Source organism: Lampetra fluviatilis, chromosome 5 (genome assembly GCF_964198595.1).
Source record: "Lampetra fluviatilis chromosome 5, kcLamFluv1.1, whole genome shotgun sequence".
NCBI classification, from domain to species: domain Eukaryota; kingdom Metazoa; phylum Chordata; class Hyperoartia; order Petromyzontiformes; family Petromyzontidae; genus Lampetra; species Lampetra fluviatilis.
In genome coordinates this window covers 16,143,836-16,165,624 of record NC_136279.1, presented here as the reverse complement: position 1 = coordinate 16,165,624, position 21,789 = coordinate 16,143,836, and the positions used below count along the sequence as shown (strand labels likewise).

Sequence of the window (21,789 nt, the reverse complement as noted above, 5' to 3'; positions counted from 1 at the left end):
TACATACAAAATGAAATGTTTATGCTGTTGGTTGGCATTTGGTTATGTTTGCGTGTTTGTTAAATGTTAATATGATTGTACAGTATGTGTGTCAGGATATTATGTACAGTGTGTAAGAAGTGAATCGGCTTAGTCTTGTTGGCACGTGTGTGTCATGTGAGCATCTCAGAGCAGGTTGCTTTAGACACCATCTTAAATGCATGTAAATGTACAGCACTATTGCTAATCCACTGCTGGATGAGGAGCCTCCCACACATGACCAGACTCGTCAGTGAGGGTTGCTGAAGGCAGGCAGGCAGCATAGACGTGGGAGCATAGAAGTACAGCACAAGAATTGATTTGTATGCACTTCCCTCTGCTGCTCACCACATTGACCACGGCCTATAACGAGCTGCTGTGCATGGTGGTAGCACATCAGGCACTATCCAGGCTCAACCCCACACTATCGGTGCTCACCAAGAGCAATTGCTCTTGCAGATTATACTGCCATAGCGCCACGCGCTGTAGGGCGCAGTGTCCGTATGCAAGTTGGCATCTCTCTACTTGTACGTGTTGAGCGTATGAGTGAGCGCGCGTGGGTCCCCGTACCGGGCGCTATGGGGACGGTATCGCGCTCCCACGCTGTCACCGTCACGTACGACGTCACGTAGGACGGCACCACACAGCGGAACACGGCCGTCGATCCACGCATCGCCTTCTGGTCCTCGAGACGAACCGTGTACGGCTCCCGCAGCACTGAGACGACACGGGGACACGGGGACACGTGGGTCACGGGGACACGGGGACACGTGGGTCACGGGGACACGTGGGTCACGGGGACTCGAGATTCACGGAGACGTGGGAGTCATGGGCCAAAGGGGTCATGGGGAACGGGACGACGCACAGGAGACATGGGAGACACAGGGAGAAATGAATTGGCAAGGGAGATATGAGGACGTGAGCGATCGATATTTGTGAGGACACAGGTTTCATTGAGACGTGGGGAATGTGAGAGTCAGTGGGACGTGGGGACATAGAAGGTATTGAGCACAAGGGGAAAACAGGAGACGCAGGAGACGCAGGGAGTCATGGGCCCGCAGGGGACATGGGAGACGTGGACGTGGGGTGTCAAGAGACACGGGGAACACAGCAGTCCAAGGGAGACTGATGAAAGAGCAGAAACAGAAAACAGGAGTCACGGGAACATTGGAGTCATGGGAGAAAGTGACACCAACAAGTCGCGGAGACAAAGAGGGCATGGGAAACATTGAAACATAGGTACACAAGGGCATTAGAAGACGTAGGACACCTTGACGAGAGTAACCATGAGAACACGCGGACATGAGAGAGTGAGCTCAGAGGAGACAGGAAGAGGGACACAGAGAGGGGACTACAAGTATTGGAGATGGAGAATTGAGAACTCAACAGTGACTGCGAGGACAATAACAATGGAGGAGAAGCAGTGCCCAGGGTTGGTAGTCAAGGGCGCGGAGACGACCAGCCACAGGAAGGCAGAGCGAGCAGCTGAGCGAGGGGTCACAACCTCACCTAGATGGGCGAGCAGCGGGATTTAGGTAGATTTAGGTCGAGTTCGATCCACATTAGAATTCGATCAACATGATCCCTATATTAACATGAGCCGCGATTACTGCATTCAGATATAGCGTATCCACTTGGCTTCAAGTGATTACGAGGGCAAAAGGGAATGGAGAACACTGAATTAAACAGCCCTCCCTACATCCACTCTGCTGTGCTTATACCTCCTCTACATTCACCCCTTGCAAGCCCCAACTTAACTGCTAGCCCCAAATCTATTCTACTCACATCCCCCGCTCAAGTATATATAATGCAATACAACTGTGGATGTATATAGTGAATACATGTGATGATGTTGCACAGACTTAGTGGGCATATTTTTTTTTTACAGATGCTGTCAGTCACAGATATATAGGACAAATGAAGGTCTTGAATTTGGACTATAACAGAGGCAGGAAGTCAACAGCACAGATGGCTTGGGGAAGGAAATTCCAGACTAGTCAGGCAGCAGAGGAGAATTAGTGAGATGAGAGGAGAGAGGGAGGCAGGACCTCAAAATCTATCCTGGATTGGATTTGGAGCCAGTGTTGGCCATGAAGTATTGGGGTCACGTGATTCTATTTACAGTGACGGTTAGAAGTCTGGCAATAGAATTTTGGATCACCCAGAGTTTTTAGATGAGGGCCTTGTGGAGGCTGTAGAGAAAAGACATGCAACAGTCCAGTTGGGATATGAAGGCAGATGCAGGAGATGTTGCATTGAATTGAGAAGTGAGAATGACAAATCCAAGGTTTCACACATCAACCACACTCTCATCTACTCACACCCTGGACACTACTTGCATACCCACTCTGCTGTACTATCACGCTATCACCCACACTCCACTCTCACATCTCCCGGCCTGCTCTGCGGCACGGAGTTTACCGGCGGTGATGGCGAGGTCTCTGCTGCGCACGCGCCCCGCCGGGTTCTGCGCCGTGCAGTAGCAGGTGGAGCGGTGCGCACGTGCCGTGTACGCCGCCGCCGCAAATGAACTCATCATCAGCGTGCCGTTGGGGTGGACCCTGCGCAGGCCCGGCACGTCATCCAGTGCCACCGCCTTCCTATCGACACTGCTGACTCCCATCGTTCCATCCCCACCGCCTCCTGCACCGACGCCACCGCCGGCACCACCAGTGTCTTTATCTCCGTCAACATCGTCCCCATCGCTATCTCCGTCATCATCGCCATCGTCCCCATCCTCATCACCGCCGCCGCCCCCCCCGCCACCACCGCCGGACGAGCGGTACGTGAACCAGCGGCGCTCGGCGAGCGGGGCTCCGTTGGCAGGGCATGTCACGGACGCACCGGTCGCCGACGAGAACACCAGGGAGGCGGCGCGACCCGGTAGGGACCACGGGGAGGACGCCGATGGAGACGCGAGTTCATCCTCGAAGAACAACGTTGACCGGACGCTCGTGTCGGACGCTGGCGCCGATGGGAGTGGGAGGTGAGGGAATAGAGACGGGCAGGGAATGCGTCATGGGGTCGCACATGCACACGTGTGATCGCGTCAGTGCTGGTGGATACATACCTGCGGGCAGCACCCTAAAAAAGTTGTAAACTGGGAAATTTTCACATTAAATATAAATGTGAATTATGCATGACATTTTAATGAAATGAGAAATCATACGCAGAGCAATTTTGCAGAACAACTTGAGCTTGTATTGCGCGTATGTGGGAAAGGAGCAGTCACGTAACCCTTGCGGCCCATGAGGAGGAGCTCAGTAAAGTGTACCGCTAATATATAGTATGTAGTTTTCACTTTTTCTGGGATAAATATGATATATATTTTTGAAATAAATAAAGTTTTTGAAAGATTTTCATTGGGAAACTTTATCGTGTTTGTAAGATCCAGCTTTTTGTACAGTACTGTAGTCCCAGGCTTTTGTGCAGTCATTCACAGTAACATTGCATTTATGGAAATTACTCGTAACTTACATTTTAGTCACATACTGTCCAAATTGGAGAGTAAAAGCCCAAAAAAGCATGTGGAGCAACTGCTTGTAGGTATAATATCCAATATAGCATAACAGGACTGGTGATATTTGCAGGTATTAACATACCATCATCACAATCACAGAAGTGTATTTCATGACTGGGGTCACACTTAACTTTGTTTTGTATTAATAAGTGTTGTGAATTGAAAAACTCTTTGGAAAATAGATAGTCTGTATAGACATGAATATCACCTAGATTTGAAGCTTTCGTGACTGCAAGGATTCATACTCTTTGTTTTTTTCGGTAAAATCACGTAGGTAAAAAATGTAATGAAAAAAAAAACAACTCAATTAAATCACGACGTTTCGGAGGTAACAGAAGCTTCCGTCTTACCTACGTGACTTTACCGAAAAACCAAAGAATATGAATATGACCTTCAAATAAAATGTATGCAGTTGCAAACAGGATACTCATTTATGTGTTAATATTTTGCTGAATACACTCATTAAGGACACAAGCCGGGTGGCAGTGGTTATGCACGTCGCCTGTAATCCAGCACTATGGCGGCAGCAAGGGTTGGTGGATCGCACACAAACGATGTGAAACTCTCTTCCCGTGGGCGTCGATGAGCTATACCCTGGCTCACCAGGAGAAGGCAGTACACCAAGTGGCCTAATCGCCATCTGTTTCCATCTGTATGGGGATGGAGTGTTGCCTCCTCATGCGCGTGGGTTTTCTCCTGGACCTCCGGTTTTCTCCCACGTGTATAAACACTCGGTATTAATTGGCTAAAAAAACATCTTAAAATAAAAAGTCAATACTAGGCCCTCCTGAAAAAGAGTCATACAACTCAGTGTGGCTTTCGTGAATAAATAAGTAAAATATTCTAAAGTGACTAATCCTTCCCACATGAACGCGCATCCTCTGCTGTGATTGTTAAAATGGGTTCAATAAAAATATATATTGTAAAGTGAATACATTTTACGTTAAAATGTGAAGTGAACAGCTCCATGTTACGGATCCCATCCAATCAGATATAACCATAAATAACACATCACAGCACACAATGCAAGTAGTGGCTGCTAAAAAGAAACAATTCAGTTTTAGAAAATGGGTAAGTTGCTACATTTTTTGAGAATATTTTTTTTTTATGAAAAAGGCCGAGTTACATTTCCTTCGCTCGTAATCGAACACCCAGTTAGCGTCATGGCAACACAAATGTGTTTTTACATTTCTGCATGTGTTCCTTTATCGCATGTCTGCTTGCTCTTTTGCGCTATATTTATTTAATCGAAGATCTCCTTTGTAAATAAGTAAATAAGAATCCTCGTGTCAATGGGGACCCCATACTTGGTCATAAACAAATGTCAAATATCTAAATGTTTTTTTCTGAACTTGCATGTATGCAAACGTCTATTTGTTATCTAGATCTGTTTGTGCATGTGTAAGTTTGCTGGGTTGACAAAGGACTGTAAAGTATTACTGTTATTATTATTTTAACTGTGTGCACATGTTGACTTGCCTCTCGAAGAGGGGCTTTAATTTGGTGGCTGCCTCGTACATATGAGCCATAATAAGAGTATAACCAGTCTAGGGTTGTCTCATTGTACTTCTGCTGCTTAAATTCAATAAAAACACAATCTCAGCAATTTTAAGCTGGTGGTCATCACAAGGCTGTGTGCAGGATGTGTGCAAGGAATGGTGATGCCATCTGGACATGCAAATCATGCTGAGATTCCTGTGGTTTTGCTATTTAAGACATTTCTGCCAATATACTATCAATTGTATCCATGTGCGTGGGCATATTTGTCTACTCGTTATTGTGTGCACTCATGTCAATGTGTGTATGTCACTGTTTCTATAAACGTGTTCCTTTGTGTACACGTGCTTATACTCTTTGGTTTTTTCGGTAAAGTCACGTAGATTAAAAATTAAAATAAATTAAATCACGACGTTTCGGGCGCAACACAAGCGTCCTTCTTCAGGTGGGGACAACGTAGCGAAAGCACAAACCGCTTAAGTGTGTTAAGAGTGACTTTACCGAAAAAACCAAAGAGTATGGATCCTTGCAGTCACGAAAACTTCAAATCTAGAATACACGTGCTTACATGCATATGTCCATGTGTGGCAGTTTATATGTTCGGGCAACTACAGTTTATAACGAGAGGTGCCAAATAAACTCTTCCACAAGTTTCGTGGTAGTGACGATGAAGTCTTAGAAGCTTTGAGGAGAATATGTCTGACCAGCGCTTGGCACTGCTGCATTATTGCCAGTTCCCTTTGCATTGCAGTCATCAATGAATGCAGCAGGAAGGACTCTGCCTGAAGCTGAAAAAGTCAAGGAGGAGTTTGCTTATTTATGCCTGAAATAGGATTATTTTTCACCCATATCATTACAATTTGCAGTCGCTAAGTCTGCTGACGTCTGCATTGCTGATGGTGATTAAGTGTAGCAGACTGCAGATCAGTTTTTCTAAACTTTAATTCGTGACGCCCAAAGGTGCGCTAAGTCACGGCACACTACATGCACCCGATAGTTGGTAATCATGGAAAACTGTACCGTTAGAGGATTGCAACTTTAAATATGAAAATCATATTAAAAATATTTGTTATCTCTTTGGATTATTTGAAAAACGTGAACCTTGTATATGCTGGTAAGCGATGCAGTAACGGATAGCACGTTGCGACACGAACCTGGTGACCCAAGTTGGATTCCCGCTCACGGCCAACACCAGTGATGATTATCTGAACTGGTCATGGGCCTCCCCTAGGTTGACTCAGCCTCAAATGAGTACCCGGTGCAGTGTATATACTTCAGCACTGGGGGGACAAAGGCGGCCGGGCGTGGTGCTGGCCACCCACCCCCTCGTGTGCCGTGCTCGCTAACAGCACTTGTCCCAACAGCCTGTTGAAGGCAACAGGGGGGACCTTTGTCTTTGTTTACACACACGTGTGTGTACATCCCGTGTCGCGGTGTGGGCTGCTCTCTCACCAATGACGGCCGGCGCGAGGAGCAGAGTGCACACGAGGGGAAGCATGGCCGTCACCTGTCATTGCATGGGCCAACAAGGGCCAGAGGGGCCGGGGTGGGGGGGAGACAGGGGAGGGAGAACAAAGAGAAATTACGGAAGGAATTGTGGAAGAGTGCACATGAGTTATGAGGATGATGATGATGAAAGAGTGACGCAGTGATTCAAATAAAAACAAAACAATCTATTTGGTGATGCTTCATTGGCAGTGGAGCACACGTTTAATTAACAAACGAAAACTATCTCAACACATACGTCAATGACACTGCCTTAACATAAATAAAATATCGATAATATGCAACGTTTTGGGCAATGTCCATTCTTCACAGCATATAGCGAGGCGAGAAAGATAGAGTTGATCAGGGTAAAACTAGGTTTGTAAAGGGAATGGAGGTGAGAGAGGAGGGATTGAATGATCAGGAAGACTTTGAAGTGGAGGAATTTGAAGTGAAAAAATGCATGGAGTGAGCAACAATCACCATCTCTGAGCAGAATGTTTGCCAGCTATGAACACAAGTAGTAGCTGAATGAAGGATTCATAAGTAGTGGCTCCAGGTAGGCTTGAGTTAGCCTAATTGTCCAACAGGCCCAAGCTTGTGTAGACGTGGCCAATGAAGTTAACTTCCTTTTTCCAAGTTTACTCAGGATATACAAGTAAATGAATGGAAATCCCCAGTGCAAAGACTTAAGTCTTGAATTTTAAAAGTTTCAGTATATAATTATAATTTAGAGCACAAAGTCTTTCAAAGTGTATGACCACAGGGGGATTCATGCGATAGCACACTGAAGATCTGGATGCACAAACAAGACGGGAGGAATGAGTCAGTGTCGCAGAGCACAAGAAAGTTATTTTGATTTGTTCAGCAAGTGGTACAAGCATCTTCCAAACAATTGCGGTGCTAAACGACACATGGTAAACCCATAAATGTGAGAAAGCGCCTGTGCTTACAGACTTGTGTAGCTTTGGTACACTGCATTTTTATGATTATATTGAACACTGCATTATTATGACCACATTTGTACTGGATATAGAGATGGACGTGACTACTCATCACCGCTAATGCAGGAAAGGAAACTGAGCCTCTGGTAACTACCGTCCCCGCAGATGTGTATCTAATCATAGACCAGACTTTCGTACAATCACAGACCTTCTCCTTGGGTTGTGCTTAGCCGTTAGCGGTCCTTTCCAATTTCTGCTTCTGTAGCTTCAGCTGATGAAACATGAAGGGATGTCGTTCTCTATTTCTGGTGCTAGGGTTAGGGTTTTATGGCGGTAAGGATGAGCGTTAGGGTTTAGGTATTAAGGTTGTGGGGTAAGCATTAGGATTCCAGGTTAAGGGGAACTTAGGGTGATGGTTTAGAAATGGGATAAAGGGCTTGGAGTTAGAATTATGGTTTAGGTATGGGCTAAAGGCTCACGGTTAAGGGTCTAGTTGTTATGGTTTATAGTTAGGGTTAAAGGTTAGGGACAGTAGTACCTAAAACTGCATTTATTACCACATCTCCGATGAGCACGATTGACTACATACGGTGCAAAAGAAGTTCAACATACATACATCTGCAGGGATAGTTGTTCCTGCTTTTCTTACTCTGTATTTGCGGGGACAGTAGCCTCCTCAGACAAAAGGGATAGGAGCCAGACATTTTTTTAATAGGCCTACGATTTGGATAACACTTCACCCCAACCCTGCATGAGAGGGCTTGCTAAAGGCACGATGCTAAATTGCCCTGACGTTTAATTGCATCTACGTTGTAGATGACAACGCTGGTTACTGCAGTGACAATTCCACATTTCTTTGGCGGGCACCAGTGTTTCCACGTTGAACTTTCCACGAAGTGGTATATAATTTTATTCAGCCTGGAAGAACGATGATGGGTAGTGGAGATGACTACCAACTGGGATTAATGCGCCCTATATAGAGTACATTCATCTTTGGTGTTAATGTATGCAGATTTTATGAATAACAGTACTGTGCAGTATTCAAAATAATAATTACAGGTACTGTACTCTGTAGCATAACGTTATCAAGGCAGGAGGGACCCTCTAAGCAGCAGTGCTTTGACAGGGATGACAATCTAAATGTACTCTAATTAAAGTATTTTTTTTAAGGTGTATGTTCCAGTAATGCATACAAACATCATAATAATCTAAGTAGGATTTGTCAAATGCTTTTAAATTTTACTCTATCCTTGTCTGAGATTGTATCATTTCATTTTCCAATGCCGTGTTAGGAGTTTCCTTAATTATTGTTGTATATTACAGCATATAATTGATGTAATTAATATAACTCTACCAATGCAGTACTGTGATACTGTAAGATATGCAATGCTTTCATTACTTCTAGTAGAGAACTTAAACCTAGGTACCGTACTTTTTCCATTACAATGTTTTATTCGCGTTGTATTAACACAGCAGTATTCATACAATACTGGACAATGTAGTAATATATTATACCACTGTATTTTAACACAGGAATACAATCATTTTTTTTATATGATTTCTGTTATGATTGTCAATCTTAGAATGATTCTTAGCTGTATTATGTGTACTGCAAAATGTATTAATCCTGTATGACAATTTTTTTTATCTGCATCACAGTACTGTACAATATTCTAAAACTGTACATTAAATTGACGATGCACGTTTGATCAGGAGCTACTATTTTCATCTGTACGCAATACCATTACTTCAGTAACAAATTAATCACGGATTTAAGGGCAAATTTCGCAAATTTGCGATGTCTGTAAAGGTCTCAACCACGCAACCTTAGGAAATCCAAATGCAATATTTGCCTCGTCTACAATAGAGGGTTCAACATTTTAAAAGCGGATTATCGTGACTATGAAATGGAATCCCTTATGCACATCCGTGCTATGGTGTTGGATAGCAATTACTTGCGAACACCACGCAATGTGACGGACGCTTTATTTGTGGCATCAGATGAGTTAAGAGACGCCAGTCACGCAGAGAACACCTACCTACACACACACATTATGAAATATCCCCCCGACTGCACGTGTGCTATGGGTTCGAACAAAATTATGAAATACGTATTTTGAGAATTAAGAACATGCACGTGTGAAAAGAGGGCCCTTTAGTTGAGATAAATGCAGCCAATTAAAACCCCCATCTATTGTTTTTTTTAAACTGAGGGTCAGGCATACTATTAGTGCAGTGTAAAATTAACAGCGTAACATAAATGCTGGTTGAACATTAAAGTTATTTCAGTATTACCAAGACAACCTTCACGATGAAATCCAGAGCGTGTAAATCGTGAACACAAGTGCACAATGATAATTGTTTTTTTACCCTTCTATCTGGCAACAAAACTGACACCTTTTTTTTACAAGGAGTCATGTTTACATAGACCACAATACCTGCAGTCATAATGCAAACAAAAAACATAACTCTGATAATGTGCACTGTCCTTGAAGTTGATTGGTCCACACCCGAGACAGCTTTCCTTAGAGCCTAGTCTCACATGGGTTGGACCAGATGACGCCAAAAGGCGCACAACTCAAAGACAATGCACCATCAGAGTATGAGAGCTCGGGGTAAGCATTTACACTATTGGAACCTCATTTGCCAGTAAAAAATATGATAATTGTTTTTTTACCCTTCTATCTGGCAACAACACTGACACCTTTTTTTACATGTGAGACTAGGCTCTAAGGAAAGCTGTCTCGGGTGTGGACCAATCAACTTCAAGGACAGTGCACATTATCAGAGTTATGTTTTTTTGTTTGCATTATGACTGCAGGTATTGTGGTCTATGTAAACATGACTCCTTGTAAAAAAAAGGTGTCAGTTTTGTTGCCAGATAGAAGGGTAAAAAAACAATTATATTTTTTACTGGCAAATGAGGTTCCAATGGTACAAGTGCACAATGTGCGTGCTAGACACGGGCATTGCACTATAAATGATGCACAATAATTTATAGTTGTCCAGTATTGCACATGGATTCATATGCATAGCATGTAGCTACAGCAGTTCATACCGTGCGGCAATCCATGTGACAGTTCGAATTAAGCCACTGCACTCATACCCGTATAGAGACAAAGACATCCCCGTAAACACACATTCACACTCACTCCACACTTCTACAATTAGACAAATACATCCATAGCCACATGCACCACACAAGTGCACCGTTATGGTTGATGAGCCATTTTGCTATGCGAGACATTGGCTCTCACCCATATGCAAAGCGAGTAGGTTTAGCAATTGATAAACACCATCACCACTACAACCCATCACTACATAACCACAATTATCATCAATGAAATCCAACACCACTGCAACGAATCACTACATAACCACCTATTCACACATTGCCAAAAACAACCATCACCATGAACAACCTATGCCATGACCACCAACAACCCATCACTACAAAACCACTATAATACCCATACATAACCAAGTAAACCCATGATCTAACCATCACAATTACCCATAGCAATTGATAGGGCAGAGGCCTATACTATTCGTTCGTTGATAATGTGCCTACGTTGTAATACGAATATGTTGAACAATACTGTACTAATTTATAGAATGTCAATCCACTGCTGGATGAGGTGGTTGTCTGGCGTTCCACTCGTATATGTTTGTCAGCAGCATTTGTTTAAGCGTGAAGATACTTGAGAATGGCAAGCGCGGTCCAGAGTTTTGGTGATTTATTTAATACAGGGTCTATTTTAATGTATGCACTACAATACTGTGGTCCAATATATATTTTGCTGTATTCGACTATCTGGGTTCCCACGATACACCAGAGTGTTTTGCAAGAGAGATCTGGAATGAGGGAAAATATGGTTCAGGGTACAGTACAACAATTAATTACAAAATAAATCCGTGCAAACGTAGACAATACAGGACAACTCCCCTTACCCTATTATCTGCGAAATGTTCACGGACAAATGGGAGTCACGTGGCTAAATGTATCCTGTTATCCATCATGTTTTGTGATTTGTGAGAAAATTAAATAGATTCGCGGATACAATCGCAGATAAATGAAGTTTGTCCTAGACATGACGGATACACATGTACTCAATTTAAATATTGTACCGTGCGTAACACATATACAGGGGCCACGTGGTGGGCAGCAAAGGGCAGTGCACGCACATTCCATTGTTGTACTCTACCCCTATGCGTCCCACGTGTTCTCCCAAGCGTTCACCAACCCACACTGACCAGCGTGGTAAAGTATGGGGAGGCCCTCATCCAGAAATGGGTGGACAAAAGGCTATTATTATACACGTCTTGTCGTTCAGTACCTGTACTTGACAGATGGTTACCCAATAAAGGAGACCAAGAATTAGATATTTTTTGGGTCTTTCAGTAAAGCCACGTGGAAAGAAAAAAAATCATCAAAATAATAACAATATCACGACGTTTCGATCACAACACAAGCAATCGTTTTCAGGTGAAAAAAGAGGCTTTACCGAAAGACCCAAAGAATATGAATTCCTGCAGTCACGAAAGCTTTAAGTCAAGAATTAGATGTTTATATTGTACTGAGATGCCTATACTGTACGTACTAAATAAGGACAATTGTGAATTAGGATACAATTCACTCCACATAAGGACACGCAAATTAAAGATGCAACCCTCCAAGTACTTGTTCACGCCACTGCTGGTGCAAGGGCCCTACTGAAAAATAAACTAATTTTATTGTACCAGGTAAGGCCCTCAGAGCTAGACAGTATAGCTTTATTTTCAGAAGCGACCTGACCACGAATGATAGCTCAACGAAGTGGCTTATCACGTGGAAATGTATATCAGCCAAATACTCTAACCGCATATTGATTCTAAATGTGGAGGCTCCTGTATACCAGGAGAGGTAGTTAACATCATGCGACCGTGGCACTTGATGGCGCTCCAGAGAAACCCCCTCGAGTCTAGAAGGTTAGATGGTCTATTCTTCCATGCCGGCAAGACGTCTTGGCATAGGAATGAGTACCCACACTTGACCCCACACCACGCAAACTGCAGATCGCGTGGTGTAGGTACGGTGCGAAGGAAGTTCAACATACCGTACATACATAGATCAGACTATGGCATTGCTCATTTATACTTCTGTGTGGACAGAAGCAGGGGGATTTAAAAAAAATACCTTCCATTAGTTCACCTGCTGCGCTGAGAGATCGAATCAAACCGGTGACATCTGATTTTCTGGTCTATGCACGATTGATGCTGGATATAACCACATTTGCTCATGTGATTTGGAACTTTGATCCTTACCCATGTATCGATAGTTACATTTTGATGCAAAATTTTATTGAAGGACCGGATGCTGTCTTGGTGTGGTCTGGGACTGTTTTTGTTGTTTTGCTGCCTTGCCCAAGCTTGCATTTAGTGTTGAAAATCGTCAGGAATTTATGTACTTCTGCAATTTATACTGATATACTCGTGGCTCGCTTACCTTTTCTCTATTTTGTATTGTTTGTTGTTGTAACTTGCTGACCTGCCACAATTCCTCCAGTCTAAATAAAGATTCCGATAACTGAATTGACCGCTATGAACCAGTGGTGAAAATTCTACATTACCTTGTAATCAATCAGCCTCCTGACCACTAACTGCTTTTCTAAAAAGTTATACCCATTTTATACACTCTAGACTTGATTATAGACTGAGTCAAACGATCATTTTAAACTCAGTTTGTATTGCGTATACCAAAAATGTGGGTTCAATCTGCACCAACACATGTCACGTACAATAGACACACATGGATTTTAAATACATGTATAAAGACAAATATCCCCCGTATAGCCTTGACAGATTGTTGGGGCAATTGCTGTTAGCGAGCAACTATGAAGGCTGGCACGGCACACGAGGGGGTGGGTGCACAACACCACGCCCGGCCGCCTTTGTCTCCCCAGAGACGATGTTTACACACTACACCAGGTACTCATTTAAGGCTGAGTTGGCCTAGGGGAGGCCCAGGATCGGTTCAGATAATTGCTATCACTGGTGGTGACAGTGAGCTGGAATCAAACTCAGGTCCCTTGGTTCGTAGTGCAGCACGCTAACTGATACACTACCACTCCCCACATACACACATCTATACATACACACACTTAACACACACGTGTGCGCGCACACAATGAATTTCAACACAAAACCCCATGCAGGCTCACAGATGGGGGGTTCACGTGACCTACATTTGAGACTGAAGCCATATCTACCACAATGGCCCATCACAATTACAAACCCATGCCATCACCACTACAACCCATCACTACATAACCACATTTACCCATTGCCAAACATAAGCCATCACCACTACAACCCATGACATCACCAAAACCCATCACTACATAACCACCACATTTACCCATTGCCAAATATAACCCGTCACCACTATAAACCCATGCCATCACCACTACAACCCATCACTACATAACCACTACAATTACCCATCATGAATTTAATCCATCAGAAACAATCACATTTACTCATCACTAATCAAATCCCATCACCAACCACAATCACCCACAACCCACGAATATTAACCCATCGGTCAGTACTACAATTACTCTACTGTATTCACCAATATGTGTAAGCCATCAAGGGAACCTGCAATAGCTATCATCAGTGGCGAGCCATTTATGAACCGGTCCTGGGCCCACCTTCACCAATATACACTCACCAGCGTGTTTAGACACTGTAAAAAAATCCACGTAACTAACATAGCACTGGAGCTGTAAAAAGAGATAGTATAAGCCATCATCACTAAAACCCATCACTATAAGACCACTGCATTTACAAATAACCACTACAACCCATCACTAACCACCACATTCACCCATAAACATAATAACCTCGGACCACTACATCCCATCACCACCACACAATCTTCTCTACAACCACCACAATGACCGGGCCCTTCGTTGTTATAATCCATGCCAACACATCACTCTCACAACCCATCACAGCACAAATCCTACCCACTTCTCGCAGCAAAGAACACAGCAACATCATCATATCCATCGACATAAACACACAACTACCCATCATTACGTTCTTTAAAAAATCTCAACCCCAAATACTGTATGACTCTTAACCCACCACACACTGTCCCATTACCACCAGTCACCATGACAACCACAGCTACCCCACATGGCAAAGTCAGCCGGCACTGCAGCCACCACCACCATCACAATGATCACCTACCCATCACCACAATTATACAGGAACTACCATTACCACAATTACCACCCCCACGGCCACCAAAAACCCACGGCACTCACCGCAACCACATGACAGTACCACCATCACAGCCCACAAATTTGAACTGCCATTACCACAGTCGCTACCACAAGGCAAAACTGCATCACCTCTGCCACCATGAGCAAACACCCAACACACCAATCCTCCACTGCATGTGGCACAGAGACACGTGTGTTGTGGCGAGTGTACATGCGTGCTACATGTGTTTGTGAAGGAAATAAAAAGGCGCAAGCCTTGAACAATCACTTGGTGATACCGCTGCTGGTGGTGGAAGCACCTCCCTTTAGAGGGGGCTCTGGAGGCCAAATCTTCCACGATGTGCCACGTCTTGGAAGACGACGATGGGAGGATACCCACGCAATGATGCAGTGCAATTGTGTGTATGCAGTGAGTTGGATACCACGGGTGTCCATTAACAATGTGCTGCGTCAGCAGCAACAGGGCATGGGTATACACCTAATTAATACAAATGACTATGCTGGTTTTTTTTATTTAAATACGAAAGACGATGTTATCAGCATAATAAAAAAGATCGTTACTGTATGCCCAAGAAGTGTGATGTTGTACATGGTGTTATATATTTTTACACATCAGAGCTGTCTAAACATGTGTTCACATGTATGTGTACACATGTATGTGTATGGGGAGCGGTAGTGTAGCGGTTAGCGCGCTGCGCTATGAACCTGGCGACCCGGGTTCGATTCACGCTCACGGCTAACACCAGTGACGATTATCTGAACCGGTCCTGGGCCTCCCCTAGGTCGACTCAGCCTTAAATGAGTACCTGGTGCGGTGTAAACACCACTGGGGAGACAAAGGCGGTCGGGCGTGGTGCTGGCCCACCCACCCCCTCGTTCGTGTACCGTTCTGGCCTTCATAGGTGCTCGCTAACAGCACTTGCCCCTACAGTCTGTTAAGGCTATTTGGGGTATCTTTGTACAGAGGGCCCTTTTCATAATCCACTGCTGTACACATACGGTGTACAGAGTCTCGACTTAAAGCTTTCAGGACTGCAGGAATCCATATTATTGGGTCTTTATGGTGTACACAGTATATAAACTTAGAATTGCACGTGTGTGTATACTGTATAATTAAAATAAGTGCTCGCTGACAACACTTGCCCCAAACAGACTGTTAAAGACGACACAGGGGATATGTTTTTGGGACTAAAAATGACCACACACGCAATGTGTTGCCTGTGTGACAAACACTGTACACAATGGAGCAGCACATGCACACAAGACCGCGTTACATACCTAGAAAAGCAATCACAAACGGCACGTGCGTACACAATTTCACATCGCATCGTGTCCTACTGCGTGCCACGTGCACACAACGAGAGCACGTGATCATTTGACGCGTGGTCACGTGACGCGTGGCACGTGACGGTATATTTGCAAGTGACGGTATACTGCACGTGCACATACACCGTGCGGGGGATACCGTCGTACTCATAATACATAGCGTACCTATTTACTGAATTGTGCTCAACAGTTTATAGTGATGTGTATTATGCAATTGCATACTGTATGATTGCAATGCATTTTAATATGCAACACTATGCTGCAATTAAGTTTGCACTGTACAGCATAGCCATCGTGATTACTTTAAATTAGTACGTACTTACAGGATGTTACGTATACCGTGAAGTATATATGCTCATAGCATAGACGTGCACTTATTACTGAAATTAATTGCACACACGCACGCACGCAATATTGCGTTGACACATTTCCGAATTTGGACATATGCACACAAATACATACCTGTATGTACATTTTCCCTGTAGCACCCTGATGTACGCACACACACACGCACTGATACACGCACAGATGCAAACACAACACACACAGATGCATGCAAAATTAAGCACGTTTTTACTCAATTGTATACTTTCCATGGAACGCATGCGAACGTATCTTCTACACATACACGGCGACTCAAAGATCCTTGATGCATACCGCATATGAAGCATAATTTAAACACTCGCACAGATGCACTGCATACAGATTCAACGTGAATTGCAGGTCTGATACACAAGGATACGTACATACATTGATGAGACGTATACATCAAATACATACACCTAATTGCCCACTTGTGAATTACACACGAACGTATCAATTATTATTTTATGCACGCAAAGATGCATTACAGTAATACACAGATTCAACATGACATACAAGCAGGCACATTTGATCATGCATGACGAGACCTGACGTATACTGGAGATGCATACAGGACACACACAAGCACGGAAATGGCACATGGCACACTGATACATACGTGATAGACACACTGAGCACACACAACATGATACACCACACACACACTGTACGCACACGACACAAAGACAAAATTACATACACAGATAGATACAGGGCACGGCATGGCTGGATTGGTTGATAATGGTCCACGGTTCAGACGTGGAGACGGAGCCATGGAAATGGATCGATAAAACATCGTGAGAGGCCTTCATCCAGCAGTGGATAGATTCCGAGTTGACCACGATGGCATGACACGAGCATGTGGCACACGCATCTCACACACGTGCATCACACACACGTGCACCACACACGTGCATCACACACACGTGCATCTCACACACGTGCATCACACACACGTGCATCTCACACACATCTCACACACGTGCATCACACACACGTGCATCACACACACGCATCACACACACGTGCATCACACACACGTGCATCTCACACACGTGCACCACACACACGTGCATCACACACACGTGCACCACACACACGTGCATCACACACACGTGCATCTCACACACACACGTGCATCTCACACACGTGCACCACACACACGTGCATCACACACACGTGCACCACACACACGTGCATCTCACACACACGCATCTCATACACACACGCATCACACACACGTGCATCTCACACACGTGGATCACACACACGTGCATCACACACACGTGCATCTCACACACACGCATCACACATACGTGCATCTCACACACACGTGCATCACACACACGTGCATCTCACACACACGTGCATCACACACACGCATCACACACACGCATTACACACACGTGCATCACACACACGTGCATCACACACACGTGCAACACACACACGTGCATCACACACGTGCATCACACACACACGCATCACACACATGTGCAACACACACACGTGCATCACACACACACGTGCATCACACACACGTGCACCACACACACGCATCACACACACGTGCATCACACACACGTGCATCACACACACATCACACACGTGCATCACACATGTGCATCACACACACGCATCACACACACACACGTGCATCACACACACACGTGTATCACACACACGTGCATCACACACACGTGCACCACACACACACGTGTGATACATTGGCACACTGTAACAATTACACACATATAGCTTGCGCACTGACTTGATGACGTGATACCACGAAACGTACAGTGATAAATCACACTATTCATTGACAAGTGATAAGAGCACATCATCAGCCATGATCAATCCACTGCTGGATAAGGGCGTCTCCATGTCCCATTGCTGATTTGGCACTTACAGAATGATACACCACGCACTGAACTGACACACAGATACAATGGTACATAACACTGGACGGACACAATGATACACTGCATTGACATAATGCTACATCACACACCGATATAATGATGCATCACATTGAATTAACACACAATGATACATCACATTGAATTTACACACTGATACATCACATTTAATTGACACACACAATGATACATCACATTGAATTGACACACTGATACATCACATTGAATTGACACACAATGATACATCACATTGAATTGACACACAATGATACATCACATTGAATTGACACACAATGATACATCACATTGAATTGGCAGACTGATACATCACACTTAATTGACACACAATGATACATCACATTGAATTGACACACAATGATACATCACATTGAATTGACACAATGATACATCACATTGAATTGACACACTGATACATCACACTTAATTGACACACAATGATACATCACGTTGAATTGATACGCAATGATACATCACATTGAATTGACACTGATACATCACATTGAATTGACACACTGATACATTGAATTGACACACAATGATACATCACATTGAATTGACACAATGATGCATCACATAGAATTGACACAATGATACATCACATTGAATTGACACACAATGATACATCACACTGAATTGACACAATGATACATCACATTTAATTGACACACTGATACATCACATTGAATTGACACACTGATATATCACATTGAATTGACACAATGATACATCACACATTGAATTGACACACTGATACATCACATTGAATTGACACACTGATACATCACATTGAATTGGCACACTGATACATCACATTGAATTGACACACAATGATGCATCACACTGAATTGACACACTGATACATCACATTGAATTGACACGCAATGAAACATCACATTGAATTGACACACTGATACATCACATTGAATTGACACACTGATACATCACATTTAATTGACACACAATGATACATCACATTGAATTGACACACAATGAAACATCACATTGAATTGACACACAATGAAACATCACATTGAATTGACACAATGATACATCACATTGAATTGACACACTGATACATCACATTGAATTGACACACTGATACATCACATTGAATTGACACACAATGATACATCACACTGAATTGACACAATGATACATCACATTTAATTGACACACTGATACATCACATTGAATTGACACACTGATATATCACATTGAATTGACACAATGATACATCACACATTGAATTGACACACTGATACATCACATTGAATTGACACACTGATACATCACATTGAATTGGCACACTGATACATCACATTGAATTGACACACAATGATGCATCACACTGAATTGACACACTGATACATCACATTGAATTGACACGCAATGAAACATCACATTGAATTGACACACTGATACATCACATTGAATTGACACACTGATACATCACATTTAATTGACACACAATGATACATCACATTGAATTGACACACAATGAAACATCACATTGAATTGACACACAATGAAACATCACATTGAATTGACACAATGATACATCACATTGAATTGACACACTGATACATCACATTGAATTGACACACTGATACATCACATTGAATTGACACACAATGATACATCACATTGAATTGACACACTGATACATCACATTGAATTGACACACAATCATACATCACATTGAATTGACACACTGATACATCACATTCAATTGACACACTGATACATCACATTGAATTGACACACTGATATATCACATTGAATTGACACAATGATACATCACATTGAATTGACACACTAATACATCACACATTGAATTGACACACTGATATATCACATTGAATTGACACACAGTGATACATCACATTGAATTGACACACTGATACATCACATTGAATTGACACACAATGATACATCACATTGAATTGACACACTGATACATCACATTAAATTGACACACTGATACATCACATTAAATTGACACACTGATACATCACATTCAATTGACACACTGATACATCACATTGAATTGACACAATGATACATCACATTGAATTGACACACTAATACATCACACATTGAATTGACATACAATGATGCATCACATTGAATTGACACACTGATACATCACATTGAATTGACACAATGGTAAATCACACTGAACAGACACATACACCACGATACATCACACAGATGAACTGACTCAAAATTATACATTACACTGCATTGACACGCAATGGTACATCATATACTGAATTGGCACACAGATACATGACACATCGAATTGACACTCACGGTGACACAGCAATACATCACACGCTGAAATAACAGTGGCACACGGTGATACAGCACACTGTATTGACACAATGACACATCTCACGCTCGATTGACACAATGAAACATCACACACAAATTGACACAGTGGCACACATTGATACATCGAACTGAATTGACACACACACACACAATGATTAATCACACGCTGAATTGACACACAATGATTAATCACACGCTGAATTGACACACACAATGATGCATCACACGCCGAATTAACACACAATGCCACACACTGCATGAACACAGAGTGACACATCACACACAGATTGTATGTGGCACACACACACACAGACACGTGTGATGTTGACACATCCACACCGACCTTGTATAAAAAAACGTCGCCTTCTCGCTGGTGGCTTCCTTCCTCCTCACTCCCTCGTCTCTGTGTAATCGTTCATATATAGATATAGGAAATTCATTTGGATTTATTTCAAATATATAAATAATTGCTTACATTTATTTGTAACGTTTACAAATTTTTTTTTTCGCCCTCCCCTCTCTCTTGGCTGCCGACAAACCCACGATTGTTTTTTTTTCTCTCTCTCTCCACTTTCACGTAATAATTTATTTTTCGTATTAAAAACCTGCCTGGCCAGGATTTACAAAACGCGACCGAATCCCACCACCCCCTCGCTGCATCATCGCCCCGTGTGTCTCAAGCCACTCAAATGTTTGTTGCTCTTCCGATGGTGACGACGACGAAGACGACGATGTTGGTGATGGAAGAGGAGGAGGAGGGGGTGTTTATATAAAATAGAAGCTAGCTTGGACGTGTCTTCCGTCCCTCTGTGATGATCTCTCTCTCTCTGCTGACCGGGATCTTCACCACCACCACCCACCCCCTCCCCAATGGTAATCCCCCCCCCCCTACCACCACCACCACGCCGCCAAATCCTTGTTCATACTACACCACGAGGTGGCGCACTAACGTCGACTACCGATTCTCATTATACTGCTCGGTCATTGGAATCGATTCAAATTTAGGCGATATTCCCCAGTGCGTTTGCGTCGATTTCGATGCGTGCTCTCTGTTAAATGGATCGATTTCCTGGATAATTTAACGCATTTGG

At 43.3% G+C, this 21,789-nt stretch overlaps 1 protein-coding gene across 2 annotated transcripts in view; it reads right to left on the bottom strand.

Moving 5' to 3' along the window:
• LOC144932668 (cell adhesion molecule DSCAM-like) overlaps positions 1-21,560 on the bottom strand; it is a 79,612-nt gene extending 58,052 nt beyond the window's left edge. For both annotated transcript variants that reach the window (XM_078856978.1, XM_078856980.1), the window contains exons 1-5: positions 21,042-21,560; positions 16,524-16,574; positions 6,488-6,542; positions 2,440-2,982; positions 589-735 (exon numbers count right to left, since the gene is read on the bottom strand). In XM_078856978.1, the coding sequence (XP_078713104.1) occupies positions 589-735; positions 2,440-2,982; positions 6,488-6,542; positions 16,524-16,535 (757 nt within the window). In that variant the 5' untranslated portion in view covers positions 16,536-16,574; positions 21,042-21,560. The remainder of the gene's footprint in view (positions 1-588; positions 736-2,439; positions 2,983-6,487; positions 6,543-16,523; positions 16,575-21,041) is intronic.
• Between the last annotated feature and the right edge of the window lie 229 nt (positions 21,561-21,789).